The 14,968-nt window shown below is 45.4% G+C and overlaps 1 protein-coding gene across 1 annotated transcript; it reads right to left on the bottom strand.

Annotated features, from left to right (window-relative positions):
- Nucleotides 1-378: 378 nt before the first annotated feature.
- LOC119227066 (uncharacterized) lies at nt 379-6,800 on the bottom strand. The gene is made up of 2 exons (XM_062560905.1): nt 6,632-6,800; nt 379-6,480 (listed from the first exon to the last, which is right to left on the bottom strand). Exon 2 carries the CDS (start codon nt 6,295-6,297, stop codon nt 379-381), a length of 5,919 nt encoding a protein of 1,972 aa, XP_062416889.1. The 5' UTR covers nt 6,298-6,480; nt 6,632-6,800.
- Nucleotides 6,801-14,968: the final 8,168 nt, after the last annotated feature.

A 14,968-nucleotide genomic window follows, 5' to 3' on the forward strand; every position in this document is an offset into this window, starting at 1 on the left:
ATACAAAATTGTTTAGTCCTACGTAAACATATGTGAATAAAACGTTTTTTAATTACAGTCGTCAAATCTCCTTTTACTGTAAATATGCATCTTAACATTAACCTTATAATTAAAACAATGAAGTTATCAACTTACGACATTGCCTCTGCAGCATTTACGATGTGGATTGCAATGGATGACGAAAGCATGTTGATGGATTCCACCATTTTCCTCTAACCACTAACAGGAAACTAACGCCTGGAACTCCTAAGGCAGGAAACCATTTCAAAATAAAAGCTTGTACAAAATAAAAGCCTAATGCCTAAAAGGCAACACACTCCCCGCCTGGCCTCAGTGAGGTCACTAGTACTACTAAACTAGGAAATGAGTTTCAGTACATCAGTCCTTAACTAAAAGTAAGATCACCTCGGAGACTGGCCTGAGGAAAGTCTTTGAAGATCCCTGAACTGTGGTCCTTAGTTCCACTTTCCTCACTCTCCCATCTTTTCCAGGAAAGGTCTTTGTGATTATAGCCGTTGGCCAGTGGTTACGGGCTACTTGAGTGTCTTTAAGAAGGACAATGTCTCCCTCCTGAAGGTTTCGGTAAGACTTGTGCCATTTCTTCCTGCAAAGCAAGGTGGGCAAGTACTCACGACTCCAACGATTCCAGAACCTGTTGGCCAGCGCTTGAACTTGTCTCCATTGCTTGGTGAGGAGGTCTTTGTCTGTGAAATCCCCGGGTGGGGAAGGGACTCCCCCTTTCTGAGTTAGGAGCATTGATGGCGACAAGATCAATGGATCCTCGGGATCGTTTGAAACTGGGATTAGTGGCCTCGCGTTTAGGATTGCTGTGACTTCTGCCATTAGTGTACACAGGACATCGTGGGTTAAGCGAGTGTGCTGTTCAAGAAGCATTGAATCAAGAATTCTTCGGGCCAAACCGATCAGGCGTTCCCAAGAACCACCCATGTGCGAGGCGTGCGGGGGATTGAACTGCCAAGAACACCCTTCTTGGTTAAGATACTTCTGCACAGTTGTATCTGGTTGGTCTTTGCTCATTCCAAGTTCTTTACAGGCCCCTATGAAGTTTGTGCCGCAATCTGATCGCAGTTGTTTGGCTGGTCCTCTTATTGCAAAGAAACGTCTTAAAGCGTTGATGCAGCCTGATGTGTCCATCGAGTCAATGACCTCGATGTGGACAGCCCTGGAGCTCATGCAGCAGAACATTATGGCCCACCGCTTGCTCTCAGCTTGCCCCCCTCTTGTCCGTCTGGTGCAGACGACCCAAGGTCCGAAGACGTCCAAACCCACGTATGTAAAGGGAGGACAGGTCGTAAGGCGTTCTGGAGGTAAGTCTGCCATGCGTTGTTGCTGGAATTTACCTCTAAGCTTACGACAGGTTACACATTTGTGTAGAATCGAATTGATGATCCTTTTCCCGCCCAAGAGCCAAAATCCCGCTGCCCTGACAGCACCTTCCGTCAGGTGACGACCTTGATGTTTGACCTCAGCGTGGTGGTATCTGGCGAGTAGCAAGGAAACGTGGTTGTCTTTGGGGAGGATAACCGGGTTCTTTTCTCCAATGTTCAGGTTAGCATTCTTCAGCCGGCCTCCAAGGCAGATAAGATTGTTCTGCAACATTGGGCTAAGCCGATGAAGGCTGCTGTTCAAGGGGACTGGCCTAGATGTCTCCAAAGCTTCAAATTCTTTTTTGAACGCTTCCTTCTGAACAGCTCTGATGATGACCTCCTTCGCTTGACATAGTTCGTCTGGGGTGCGAGACAGATCACACTTATGCCATCCCTTACATTTGTCACTCCAGTTGGATAGTTTTTGACACCTTGCGATATGTATTAGGAGTGCAACGGCTCGAACAAGGGTCTTGAAGCTGGAGAACCTTTGAAAGCGTTCTGAGCTGAGTCCTTTCTCTTCGAGCTTTGTGGCATAGCTCCTTACTTCTGGACGGATCTCTACATCCATATCTGGTTTGATGAGATCGAATGTCTTTACTGGTTTGTCGGGAGTTTTGTAGAGGAAGTTGGGCCCTGTGAACCACGTTGTTTCTGGCAGACGTGAAGCAGGAACTGACCGCGATGCATGGTCAGCAGGATTTTCCTCTGTGTGCACATAGTGCCATTGTTCGGGTTTCGTGGATTGGCGAATACGCTGAACTCTATTATGCACGTAGACATGGAAACGTTTGCTTTCGTTGTAGATATAGCCAAGAACAACCTTGCTGTCGCTGTAGAACTTGGTTGAATCCAGCTTAACATCCAGTTCATCCTGAATTAGCTCTGCCATTTCCACGGCCAAGACGGCTGCACATAGCTCGAGTCTTGGGATGGTTGGTTCAGACTGAGGTGCCAGTTTTGACTTTCCCATAACAAATCCAATCTGAATTTGTTTGTCTTCTTGTATGGCCTTCAAGTATGCCACAGCGCCAATGGCTTTAGTGGATGCATCAGAGAACATGCAGAGCTCAGTTCTCACCGCTTTAGCTAGAGAGACTGCTGTGTATGTCCTTGGTATGTGAAGGAGCTTGAGGTCTTGGAGTGAGTCTCTCCAGGCCTCCCACTTTCTCAATTTGTCTGCAGGTAGCGGTGCATCCCAACCAGAAAGTTTGACTGTGAGTTCCCTGAGAAGGGCTCTTCCTTGAATAGTGACCGGGGCCACGAACCCAAAAGGGTCAAAAACACTGTTTACCGTGGAGAGGACTCCACGGCGAGTAAATGGCTTCATATCAGTTGAAGCAGAGAAGGTGAACGTGTCCCTGGTTATCTCCCATAGAAGACCCAGGCTCCGTTGAGTGTGTGCAGCTTCCCCGCTGAGGTTGACATCCTTTGAGGCCCCTATACGGTCTTCTGGTGGGAAAGCTTGCAAGACTTCTTTACTGTTTGAGGCAAACTTGTGAAGGCGGAGGTTAGACTCGGCAAGTGAAGTCTGGGTTCGGCGCAGTAAGTCGATGGCTTCCGCATCCGTTGGCATAGAACAAAGGCCATCGTCGACGTAGAAGTGACGCATAACAAAGTTGACTGTGTCTTCCCCATGTTTTTGGGAACCCTCTCTGATAGCTCGTCTAAGCCCGTAAATAGCTATTGCGGGAGACGGGCTGTTGCCGAAGACATGAACCTTCATTCTGAAGTCTATGACGTCTTTGGTCACATCGTTGTCCCTGTACCAAAGAAATCTGAGGTAGTTCCTGTGATCTTCTCGTACCACAAAGCAGTGAAACATCTGCTGTATGTCCGCTAGGACAGCAACCTTTTCCTTCCGAAACCGCAACAGAACTCCAAGAAGTGAGTTGTTCAGGTCTGGGCCTGTGAGGAGCACATCATTGAGGGAAACCCCGGCATGTTTAGCACTTGAGTCGAAAACCACTCTGATTTGACCTGGCTTTTGTGGATGGAACACACCAAAGGTCGGCAGGTACCAACATTCTTCGTCTTCTGCCAGAGGTGGTGCGACTTCGGCGTGGTCGTTCTCCAATATTTTTCCCATGAAGGCCACAAACTGCTGTTGCATATCTGGCTTCCTACTCAGGCTTCGTTGAAGTGATCCAAAGCGCTGCACTGCCTGTTCCCGGTTGTTAGGTAAGTATTGTCTTGGTTGTCGGAATGGGAGTGGAGCTACCCAACTTTGTGACTCATTCCTGAAGACCTCTTCGTCCATAAGCTTCAAGAAAACCTTGTCTTCAAATGAGGGTGCCAACCTGTTGTCGTTTTCTGTGTGATTGAAAACAGTTTGTCCCAACACTTCTCCTGTAACCTTACTGGAGGTGTGTCTTGTCTCCCTGCTACAAGGAACCATTTCTTTGACTCGTAGAAAACTGGTGCAAGGTGGAAGGAGCGATGGGCGGCCATTGTCGAGCACAGCTGTCTTGAAGGTGCTAACTGTAGGCTTGTGTGCATTCCCCAAGCAGACTTCTCCTACTAGCACCCAGCCCAGATCTAGGCGTTGGGCAAATGGGGCATTGTGTGGACCATTGATTTGTTCCCGTACCTTGTGAACTCTAATGATATCTCTGCCGAGTAACAGGAGAATCTCTGCTGTGGGGTCAACTTCTGGAATGTGTTCTGCTACCTTGCGAAGGTGAGGGTGACATAGAGCTGCGTTTGGCGTTGGGATTTCTGACCGATTGTCAAGAATGTCGTTGCACTCGATGAGGGGTGGTAGAGGGATTGTGACCCTGCTGTCGAGTGACTCCACCACAAACTCTTCAGCCCTACGTCCGGATGTTTCTGTTGTGCCGGAACACGTCCTCAAAGAATAGGAATATGGTTCGCACTTGATGTCGAAGAGCTCGAAGAAAGTAGACCTTGCTAACGATCGGTTGCTTTGGTCGTCCAATATGGCGTAGGCCTTGATGGCTTTGTCTGGTTGACGTTTGTGGTATACTTTCACTAAGCAAATCTTGGAACATGACTTGCCGACTTGTCGTGCTCCACAAACTTCGGTGCAGCTTGCGCTGACGACGGCTTTAGTGTCACTGCTCTCTTCTCTCTCCCCGCCGTTGTGTGGTGAGGTTGAGGGAGCCCCGTCTTGAAGTGCAGGACCCGGATGCATAGCAGCGTCGTGGTAGGTACTATCACACTCTATACACTTGACTGTAGTTGGACAGTCTCTTGCCAAGTGCGTAGTTGAACTGCAGCATTTGAAGCAGATTCCCTTTGCCTTGAGAAAGCTTTTCCTTTCCTCTAGGTGTTTGGCTCTGAAGGCTTTGCATCGTCTGAGTGGGTGGGGTTTACCATGTATTGGACAGGTTTTGTTTGGATCGCCGGTTCCTTTTAGGTCGTTTGAGTGTGTTGAGGCTATATCCGTCTTGTGAACTGATATAGGGGTTTGGTTACTTCTAAAGGAGGGCCTTTCAGGCTTCGCAGCTAAGCCGCTAGTACCTTGAATGGCAAAGCTAGGGTCATTCCTTTTCCGTGCCTCGTGGTGTACAAAACTTGCAAAGAACTCGAATGGGGGAAATCGTCCATTATTTTCATCCTTGTGCTTTGAACCGGCGGATACCCATCTTTCTTGAAGACCATAAGGCAGTTTTGCAACTATGGGTTCGATCCCTCTTGCGGTGTCCAGGTAAGACAGGCCTGGGAGGTAGCCGTCCTCCTTGGCTCCCTGCACCTCCATTAACAGGTCGGCTAGTTCTCGTAGCTTTGTGTGTTCTTTCCCTGAAAGCCTTGGGAAATGATCGAGCCGGTTGAAAAGGGACCTTTCGATGACTTCGGGTGCTGCATAACATTCCTGGAGACGTTCCCAGGCCCTTCTGAGTGCTACGACAGGATTCGTCGCGTGCACTGAACGGAGACGTCTGACTTGGTCGCTGGATTCTCTACCGAGCCACTTAGTCATTAAGTCTAGCTCCTCCGTGGCTGTGAGGCCTAGCCCTTGAGTGGCGTTTATGTATGATGAATGCCAGGCTCGATAGTTTTCTGGGTTATCATCAAATTTATATAAACTTGAACTCACCAGGTCGCGACGAGCCAAGAACTGTGCTAGATGTTCCGCTCCGGGTGCACCATGGCTAGCTGTTGATATGTAGCGTGGAAAGGAAGGCTGAGGAGAGTTGTCTGAGGAAGTGGTACGCATGTTTATGTTTGTCTGATGGTCAGTCTCCTTTCGTGGGACTTGCCTTTCCACTTTAATAGCTGAAGGTGTTTGCACATTTTCCGAGCCATAGTTTGCTAATGCAGGGTTGGTAATATTTTTTGCATATGACGGTTCTTTAGGACTAACAGGCGGCTGCCATGTTGGAGAGAAAGGATTGGAAGAATATCCTTGAGGGGTTTCATCTGTCGGAAGCTGAGATACTTGGGAACTAGCATTCATGGCTGCTTGCCTTAGTGACCTGGTACGTGGATGGGTTTCACCTGAGTGTAGCTCGTATTGAGACTGGACATATTCACTTGTACGCTCCAGTTTGTCCTTCTCTGATGGGCCTGCTTCATCCAGTACAACAAAATTGTCCATTGCATCTTCCCACACGGCAGCTTCAGCTTCGGCCGCTGCGGCTTCGCGATAACTAGCAAGCGCTTCTAGCTCAGCATCCTTTCTTGCGTTCTCTAGCTGCAATTCGAACTCGATTGCTGCTTTCTCTTTGTAATATTCCGCTTCTTTTTCTGCCTTTTCTTTCTGTAGCTTAGCCTCCGTTGCAGCTCTTTCTAGCTTAGCTTTAGCTTCTTTGTTTGCAAATGTAGCGCGTGCTTTAGCTGCCTCCGCTTTAGCACGAGCACGTGTTACTGAGCCAGCTGATGAAGTTGAAGACCGTAAACTTCTTTTACTGGCCACTGACTCCCTGTCGCTTTGTTTGCTATCCATCTTACCACGATGTACAACGCCAGCTTTCTTTGTCTTTTCACTATGTTGTCTTCACTACGGTGTAGCAACCGCAGCTATTCAACTAGCTAAACTCTTTCTGCAAATGACGAGTTGAGTCGTAGTAAGCTTCTCAAGCTGTTTACTGTGGCTCTTTATATCATGTCACAGACAGAAGAGTGAAAACTGTAACAAACACAAGATACAAAATTGTTTAGTCCTACGTAAACATATGTGAATAAAACGTTTTTTAATTACAGTCGTCAAATCTCCTTTTACTGTAAATATGCATCTTAACATTAACCTTATAATTAAAACAATGAAGTTATCAACTTACGACATTGCCTCTGCAGCATTTACGATGTGGATTGCAATGGATGACGAAAGCATGTTGATGGATTCCACCATTTTCCTCTAACCACTAACAGGAAACTAACGCCTGGAACTCCTAAGGCAGGAAACCATTTCAAAATAAAAGCTTGTACAAAATAAAAGCCTAATGCCTAAAAGGCAACACAATGACACTGATCAACTTGAAGAAGGCGGCAGCAGAAAAGTGTGTTTTGAATCCAGAAGCAAAGAGATCTGGAAACAGACCTGATGTGTCCAAAATAGAATGCTGTATTATTAATTAGAAGCTGTCAATACTATACTAGAAAGCAATAGCATTGCTGTACATTGATGAAAAAACAAAATCCCAGCGTGCATAGCGCAAAAAACAGAAGCTGTCACGATTATAAATGGCCTTGCTCTGTACGTCCGGTTAATGCCATGCCTCCGTATGTGAAAAGGAATATTTATCTAAATAAGTCCCCTGCTCTTGTCCACTTCAGCATCACAACAAATGGCCCCATCATGGAAACTATTATTAATGTTGTTTTGGAAAATGAGATCCCTGCAATCTCCCAAATTCAGCCGGAATTATTCACAAACCTTCGGTTTCTGGTTTTGACTTTATTCTCCATGTTGAGGTCCAAACTGTAATTAATGTGTAAGCTGTTAATCTGCTTTTGCATAAAGGACAAGTCTGTTCTGTTATTGATGTATTTGATGCTTTATGAACTAAAAAATCAACTACAGGCGACAGAATTTGCTGTGTTTTCTCAATGGCCCTCCAGAGCTGATATTGCAGTGATTCATTAAACTAAACTAGCCTTAGAAACTCTCTGTGTTCTTCTATCACGCTTTTGAGATCCCAGCAGCCTCCTTTTGATATCCCCAGAAAGAGATGAAACCACCTTGTTCTTTCTTTTGTGGGAAAAAAGGGAAGGCGCCACTTTCAATCTCTAAACCTAGGCTCCAAATGTATTTCATTCTCTTTTTGCAGGGGCCCATGCATTTTTGTTTTATTATTAAAACTGTTGTTGTACTTAACCACAGTCAATAAACATGACAGGTGGCTGTTCCTCGTGTCATTTCAGCGTTTCGCCCCCAAAGAGATGCCTGCCCCCAGCCTTTTAATCCTTAAATCTAATGGAAAAGAACGATGTCCTTACATCTTCAGATATTTCTATTTTAGTTTATTTCACATGAATAAACTCCCACAGGCCCAAAGTGTTATCCAGAGTAATGCAGTGAGCGCAGGTGGAACTCTTGGAACGTCTTCTAGGAGCCAGGGCTTCCTTCATAATACCTCACTGTACATCCCCGCTCAGATGATTCATCGGTGATTTTGCGTCACGCAAATTGAATGCTGTTAAACTGCTCTGCTGCCTTTGACGCGATCATCTGGATTCCCTCTAACATATGGTCAATATTGAGGTCAGATTTTGTAGCGGCTTGCCTCCAAACTACAAGATGGATCAATTTCAGTTAAGATTTATGTCTTTTCTTCTTTCATTTGCACCGTCAGTGGTTTAGCGCAGGAGTCGATTTGTTGGCCCGATTTTATTTGAACTATAAAATAGTTTAAAGGCCTCTGTTTTAGACTGACCACCTCCCCGGGTCCCTGTCATGCGTGTTGTTTAGACTCTTTTATGGTTTGCCTTGAGGATATTAAATGACTAGAGGTCTTCTCCAGCTAAACAAGATCCTCAATTATCTAATATTTACAAATATGGTACCTAGTGCACTTGGGATCATACCCCGTTTCTGTCTGTCGCCTAACTCTCTCCCTATTTGCTCACTCATGAAAATTCACCCACTGAAAAATGATTATGTGAATTACTGAGAAAGTGCCAGAAGTGGAATGATATAAAACTGTCTGAGTTGCAAGAACAATACAAATGTTGAGTTGGGAATGAAGTAAATATCACTATCATACTCTGTGTATCAGTATAGTAATAGCCAATTGTTTAATACACCATAGGGAGTTTCATTGATATAATCTTCCATTTAACAGCCATTCAATCAGATTTTTTTTTTTTTTTTTGCTGCTATCAACTAAAATCCATGTTTCCCGCCCCCAATGGGTCTTGGATCAACCACTCATTGAAATGGATTTATAATACTTATTGGTACTGTTGTGTTCGAATAATGAAGAAACACCAGACGGACGGGAGATATCTTGGAATGAACAGTGAAAATCAAAAGTATTTAATAAATGAAAGGGTGTTCTCAGCTGAGGAGCCGCTGGTCTCCGCAACCAACAGGCCACAGGGCAGTCTTATGACCATCCCTAGACCATGTTGTCTACAACCAGCGAACTCGAGAACAATGGCTGCCTACAAGTATTTATGCCGATCGGTAAAGGTGTAAAAGTCGGTGGTCACGCCCCCTGGGAGTGGTGACCACGCCCCCTGGGAGTAGCCCGGCTTTCGAAGGCCTCTCAGTCAATGTATATAATATCAGTTGTAGTGCCATCAAGTATAACATGAATGCATTTCGGTTACATTGAATACAATCATAACTGTACATTGGTATTATTCTATTGATTACAGTTTAAAAATTACAGTCGTTTTATGACATTCCCATTACTTTATCGAATACATATCTCCAGAATCATGGTTATGTTTTGGTGTACACTAAATGCATTTTATCTATAGTTAATTCATGAACCTGGTCGTCAATTTATTTTTTAATATCCTACAGTACCTGTTGCTGGATGACACAGTAAAGGTCTGGTCATGCCTTAAACATTGCATACTGTTTGGCAATTTGTTAGAAGCAGGCATGAAACAATGTGCAAAAATGTGTTCTTGCGTTTTTAAGGACACGCTAGAAACAGACCAACCGGACTGAGAGCATTGCCTGCTCCATTGCCTGCTCTTGCACTCAAACCACAATTTCCCGGCCTGTGTCTCTGAAATAACCAAAATCTAAACCCATGAGAAGTAAGCGGGCCTCGCAGTAGCATGAAAGGCACAAATTGTTCCAAATAGCACCCTTGCTATGGAGCTCTATACATGCCAGTTCTGTGCTACTTCTTCAGCCCTTTTGTTGCCCTCATTGCATCTGTGTAAACAGCTTAAATCCTGCATTTTCTAAATCCTGCATTAATTTTGGAAAAGCACAAAATACACTCTCCAAAGGGACGGATTTGCTGGGTAAAAATAATCTCAACCTAAATCTGAACTCTACATCCACCCGTCACGTTATAATCAAGTAAAATAAAGCCATAGTGACTAAGATGTCGTCTTCACACTAAATGGAGACGAATGGACACATTGCCAAATCCTTCATTTTTGACATGATGAGTATAATTGCAATTTACATATTTTGCTGGTGGTATTGTAAATATGCGCTGTGTGGCTCACCATTATGCTTACAACCAATCGTGGCATTCAGCGTTCACATAATTCTCATCACAATTTAAAGAATAGCTGCGGTGAAATATCAGCACTTTCTGAGTCCTATTTCATTTTGCATTTCTAAAGGGAAATGCAAAAGCATGTTGGCATGCAATCATGTACTGATTTCACTAAAAGTAGTTCACGGTTAACTTGTATTGGGGCATTTTAGTTTTGCAGAAAAATGGTGTTCATCAGAGTATCTGCGCAAATTGAACCAGTTGATTGGGCTGGAAAAAAAAGTTAGGGCAGCACATATTGTAAGAATCTTTTTACTTGTACAATATAGTCACATCACATTGTGGGAAAATGTGCAGCAAAGGCAATATAAAAATGTGTTTATAGAGTTTTCTACTATATCTATCAAATAGTCAAATAAGGAGAATGATACTTGTCCAAAATATGCATAAGCTGCCATCGTTTTCAGGAAACGGAGAGAGCTGAATGACAACGTTTAGATCAAATAAAGAGATAGACACTAACCGAGAGGATACGGCAAAGTCCACCGTTCACCTTTAGAAAATGTGTTTGCATCTTGATTCTCTCAAAGGAATTTGTGTCTCAGTGTGGAAGCAGAGGAGGCATCTATATAAAAGGTATATTCAGGCATGAATATAACCAAAATCCTTTATTAATTGTGTGACATTTCACCTTGAAAAGCTTTGCTTTTCAGTTCTTCAAGTATACTCCGATGTTCTCAACAACGGTCTCACCTTGGATTGTTTTGATTTTCTTAAAGAGAAGATGAAATATACTGGAGGTGATGGAACTTGCTGCTGCTTTTATGCTTTTTCCACTCAGAGCATCATAAACAGTTCTGTAGAAAACTTTAGTCAATGTTATTCAACTTTATTCACGCTCCGGCCCGAGCGTGCAGCGTTTGCACTCCACCACTCTGCACCAGACTGCAGTCGCCATAGCTAATGCGGGGTTGGGCGCCGTTGCCCATATGCTGGTTGATTAGTTTGTATTTGTGGCTTGTCGAAGTAGATTGGAGTCCCCAGCTGGATTTCTTCTCGAGAGATTGAATGATATGTGCCAGCTCCATTTGTTTTAGCATATTGATTGAATTGAAGGTTTTGTGGCTCGACAAAAAAACAAATCCATCCATTCTTGAGGCACTTTGACTTGATGGTGCGAGTTTAGTCGATTTTTGCCAATTATATTTGAAAACTGGACTTTGCTTCGAATTGCATTTGGCATGAACACATGTCTAATATGTCCGGGAATGAGCCAAATTAAGCCATTGTTGTGCCCGATCTGTCTGAAGTACCCGGTTGCCAGACACCAAAGGGATGACAGGAGTTCCTGCAAGGCCAGTATTTTATCAGTGTGAGCTGTTCCTCTCCGAGGGAGGGGACGGGATTCAGGGAAACGGCTCGTTAGCCGGTCATTACCGCCGGCTAGAAATGCAGCAGAATGACCCGTGTGTCACTTTGTAGGGTTTTCATCGCCTTCATTGCAGCACCCATCATAGTTCCACACACTGATATAATCAAATCACTTCATTTCTAAATGGGCCATCCAAACGATGGGATACCGCACATAAGGGTTGCCAAAATGACGACGCAGTTTTTTCATCCAGGACTCCATTGCACCCGGAATCCCAACCGTCGGCCCCCACCGCTCTTTGCTTGGGGAGTTGTGCGGGCAGGCTTCGTTATGCAGGGACACATTTCACGCCTCAGCCTTTGGGGGGCGGACAGCAAAAGAGCGCTTTGGGAGGAATCAGAAGAATAGACGTGCAGGCTCTGAATCAGAAACCGCATTCACCTTCAAACTTTTACCTTTTCACTACACAGCCTCAAACAATCTCTCTGACATGCGAGGGGGGGGGGGGGTAGCGCATGGGTTGCAGCGTTCGCGGCGTTGAACCAGATGTGTCCGCGGTAAACGCACACCCTGCTGTGGTTCTCCCAGCTCCAGTAGTTTCGCACTGAGTGCTGCAACTGTACCCTCCACAGAGATAAAAGAGCATAGAGAAGAATCAAGATCAAGGTCTTGTTTTTCCAGCCTAAATGTATTATCACTTCAAGTCAACGTGCCAGTCGGTCTCCATTGTTTCTTAGGCTTCCATCCTGTGTCTTGTCAAGACAACGTTTCCGCCTCAAAGCACTCCAGAAAGGTGTTGTTTAAAAATGAGCCTGAGCACTTGCTTAATGGCCAGAGAATGGACATAATAAATCAACCGTGATGTACAGCCTCACCTAAGCAGTTCAAGCCGGGTCTGCCGGTGACATCAATTGCTCGATGATTAGGTTGTGGTAAACTGGACCTAATCTCCCAGCAGCTCGCGCTAACGGGCCGATAAGGCAACCTAATAGCACGAAGGAAACTCAGGGTGGAGGAGCTTCAAAGAGGGTCTCCCCTGAAGAACTCTTCTTCCCCCGTGCAACAACTTACTTCTCATCCGTCCAACAAGACGCGAGCCAGCTGAGGCGCTAATCTGCCTGATAGCGGCTAACCTACGAGGAAGTTCAGGTCGCTCGGGGATCTAGAGAGAGAGAGAGAGGGAGAGAGAGAGGGAGGGGGGAGAGAACCCAAGAGCTCCAGTGCATAAGCAATGGTGTGAGATTAGACCTGCGCGATAAAAGGTCCTTATCACATGACCCGTCTGGGAACTATGGGGAGCGAGTTGGCCTCCCTCAGATGAACTCCTCGTAACGATTCTCTCCTCACAGCCATAATTAAACCCGGTGCCCATTGTCTTGATTCATTAGCTCCACAAGCTGGTGGGCCAACCTTGATCAATTACGTGACCAGCCGTCTCAGCCGAGGCTCTTTAGTTAACACACTCACGTAGCTTCGTCGTGGTGCAAGTGACAGCTCGGGAGCAAGGCTGTGTGTGTGTGGGGGGGCATTATTATGCTGCACTGTGATTAGGAGAAACTTAATGGACGTCACAACCGACGACAACACCAAGATGAGACAAGCATTTAGTACATTCCCAGACTGAGGCAGTGTGTGTGTGTGTGTGTGTGTGTGTGTGTGTGTGTGTGTGTGTCTGCGCCCATGGCTTCGCTAGCGATGTCAGCAATGCATTTATGCGAGTCTGACACTAATTAATGCAATGGAGTTTTTTTTACTCTCATTTCCCGCTTTCAGAGTGGAGAGGGAGCGCGGCGGTGTGGGTGAGATGTTGACGTCGGTATTTTGAGAAAACAGAATACAGTGTAGGAGGCAGATCTCTACGTTGCATGACACAAACTCGGCACGCAGACACGCCGCAAGCTTATTATCCTCCGCTTGAGATGGCTGCTGTGCTGTAATAGAACAATAAACACAAAGTTGTCATCCTGCTATAACTGGTGGTGTTGTGTCATGTTCTCCTGCATCTTCCTGTGGTTTCCAGTCTGGCGGTAGCTGAATCTGTGACAGCAGACCCAGGGTCCCCCTCCCTGTCCAGCTGCTTGTCCCCAGTGTGTCTCCACCAGACGGCCCACACACGCCCGTGTCCCGTTGCCCCATCAGCTCCCGTAGTAAACCTGCCTGCCTTCCAGCTTCACATCCTTGCCAGGTTTGCCATTGTTTCTTCCATCCTTTGTTTTAGATTTTGTTTGCCTTCATTTTGTCTGATGACCTTTTTGTTAATTTCCGGTCTGTTAAACTTGGCGACCGGCTCTGACTGCCTGCCTTCTAAGTAAAAACTTTGAGCTCCTTGGGGAACTTTGCATTTGCTCTCTGGACGAATTCAAAAGCTGGAGATGCATGTAGTCACTCGGCTATCTGGTTATGTTTGTTAGACCTATCTAATCTTCAAATGCCTGGCAAAAAACACATGGGGGAGCACCTTGAACTGTACAAATAACAATTGATGTCTTTTTATGTTCATTTTGAATTGGAGTATAAAAAACAACCCGCTACAAAGGTAGTTTATCATCTCTATTTTAGTGAATTTAAATCCAGAAGATGAAGTTGATTTTGAGGATTAAAAAACAAAAGCTATTTTATCAATTATTTTATATGAAACCTGGAAGATGAATCTTACCTCGCGCCATGTGTGACCACATGTTGCACACTAGCGGGTGTAGTATGAATGTATGTTGTTCTCCCGTGTTTGCACACAAACTCATTGAGAGAAGTGCATCGCATGGCTTCACTGCTTTTCTGCCGAGGGGTTAAACCACGGAGGACACGCTACGAACAAACATTCCAGTGAAAGACAGCAGTAGGGGATTAACATAAAGAGGCAGGCCGACATCACAGTGGGGCAACGGAAACACAGATAAGGCCAGAAAGAGATAACGTTCCCTCAAATGATAGCAACAACAAGCAGCTTAGCGGAGCAGACTAATAATAAAAGTTAAAGGGGAAACAAGCATACACGCGGTTATTCAGGTGAACAATAGTATTTATAAAACCAATTTCATTTTCTCAAATGCTTAAAAACAAATCAAGAATTGAATATTTTCCTTTGGTGCCCATGTTGTACCCGTAGCTATAAACCCTCTAGCAGGATGACTCCCTAGATTACGCATTTGGACTCTGGCTGCTGGCCAGGCAGCCACCGCTACACCCAGTATCTTGCTCTTTCCATTTATGGCTAAAATTGATCAGCAGAGCCAGCAAATGTGGTCATGTGATCAGAAACCCCAAAGTCTCTTGTGGCAACATTGCGACGCTGAATGTTAACATCATCCGCAACGTGCGAGTAAGTCTTGTGCACCGTTTACCTCATCAGCCAATCCACTTTTCCTTCTTAACGGGGCCAACCGATGGAAGGAGACGTTGGAACGCTGGCCTTTTAGTGTGCTGTGTTGCTAGAGTGAACAATTCCTGCCTCAAAGAGCAGTTTGAGTGGATGTAGGTGCGAGCTCATGTCTCTGGCACGTCTCTAATAAGTAGTATTGTTGTGTGTGTGTCATGGATGGAGCGGGGTGATTCATAACAGCCGCCAGGCACTGAGGCCTCCAACTGGCAGAGCAGAGCTGGGTAGTACACGTCTG

The sequence above is a fragment of the Pungitius pungitius genome, chromosome 3 (genome assembly GCF_949316345.1).
Source record: "Pungitius pungitius chromosome 3, fPunPun2.1, whole genome shotgun sequence".
Classification (NCBI taxonomy): Eukaryota; Metazoa; Chordata; class Actinopteri; order Perciformes; family Gasterosteidae; genus Pungitius; species Pungitius pungitius.

Coding starts and splice junctions, on each gene's coding strand:
- LOC119227066 (XM_062560905.1), bottom strand. CDS start 6,297: ATGGATAGCAAACAAAGCGACAGGGAGTCAGTGGCCAGTAAAAGAAGT.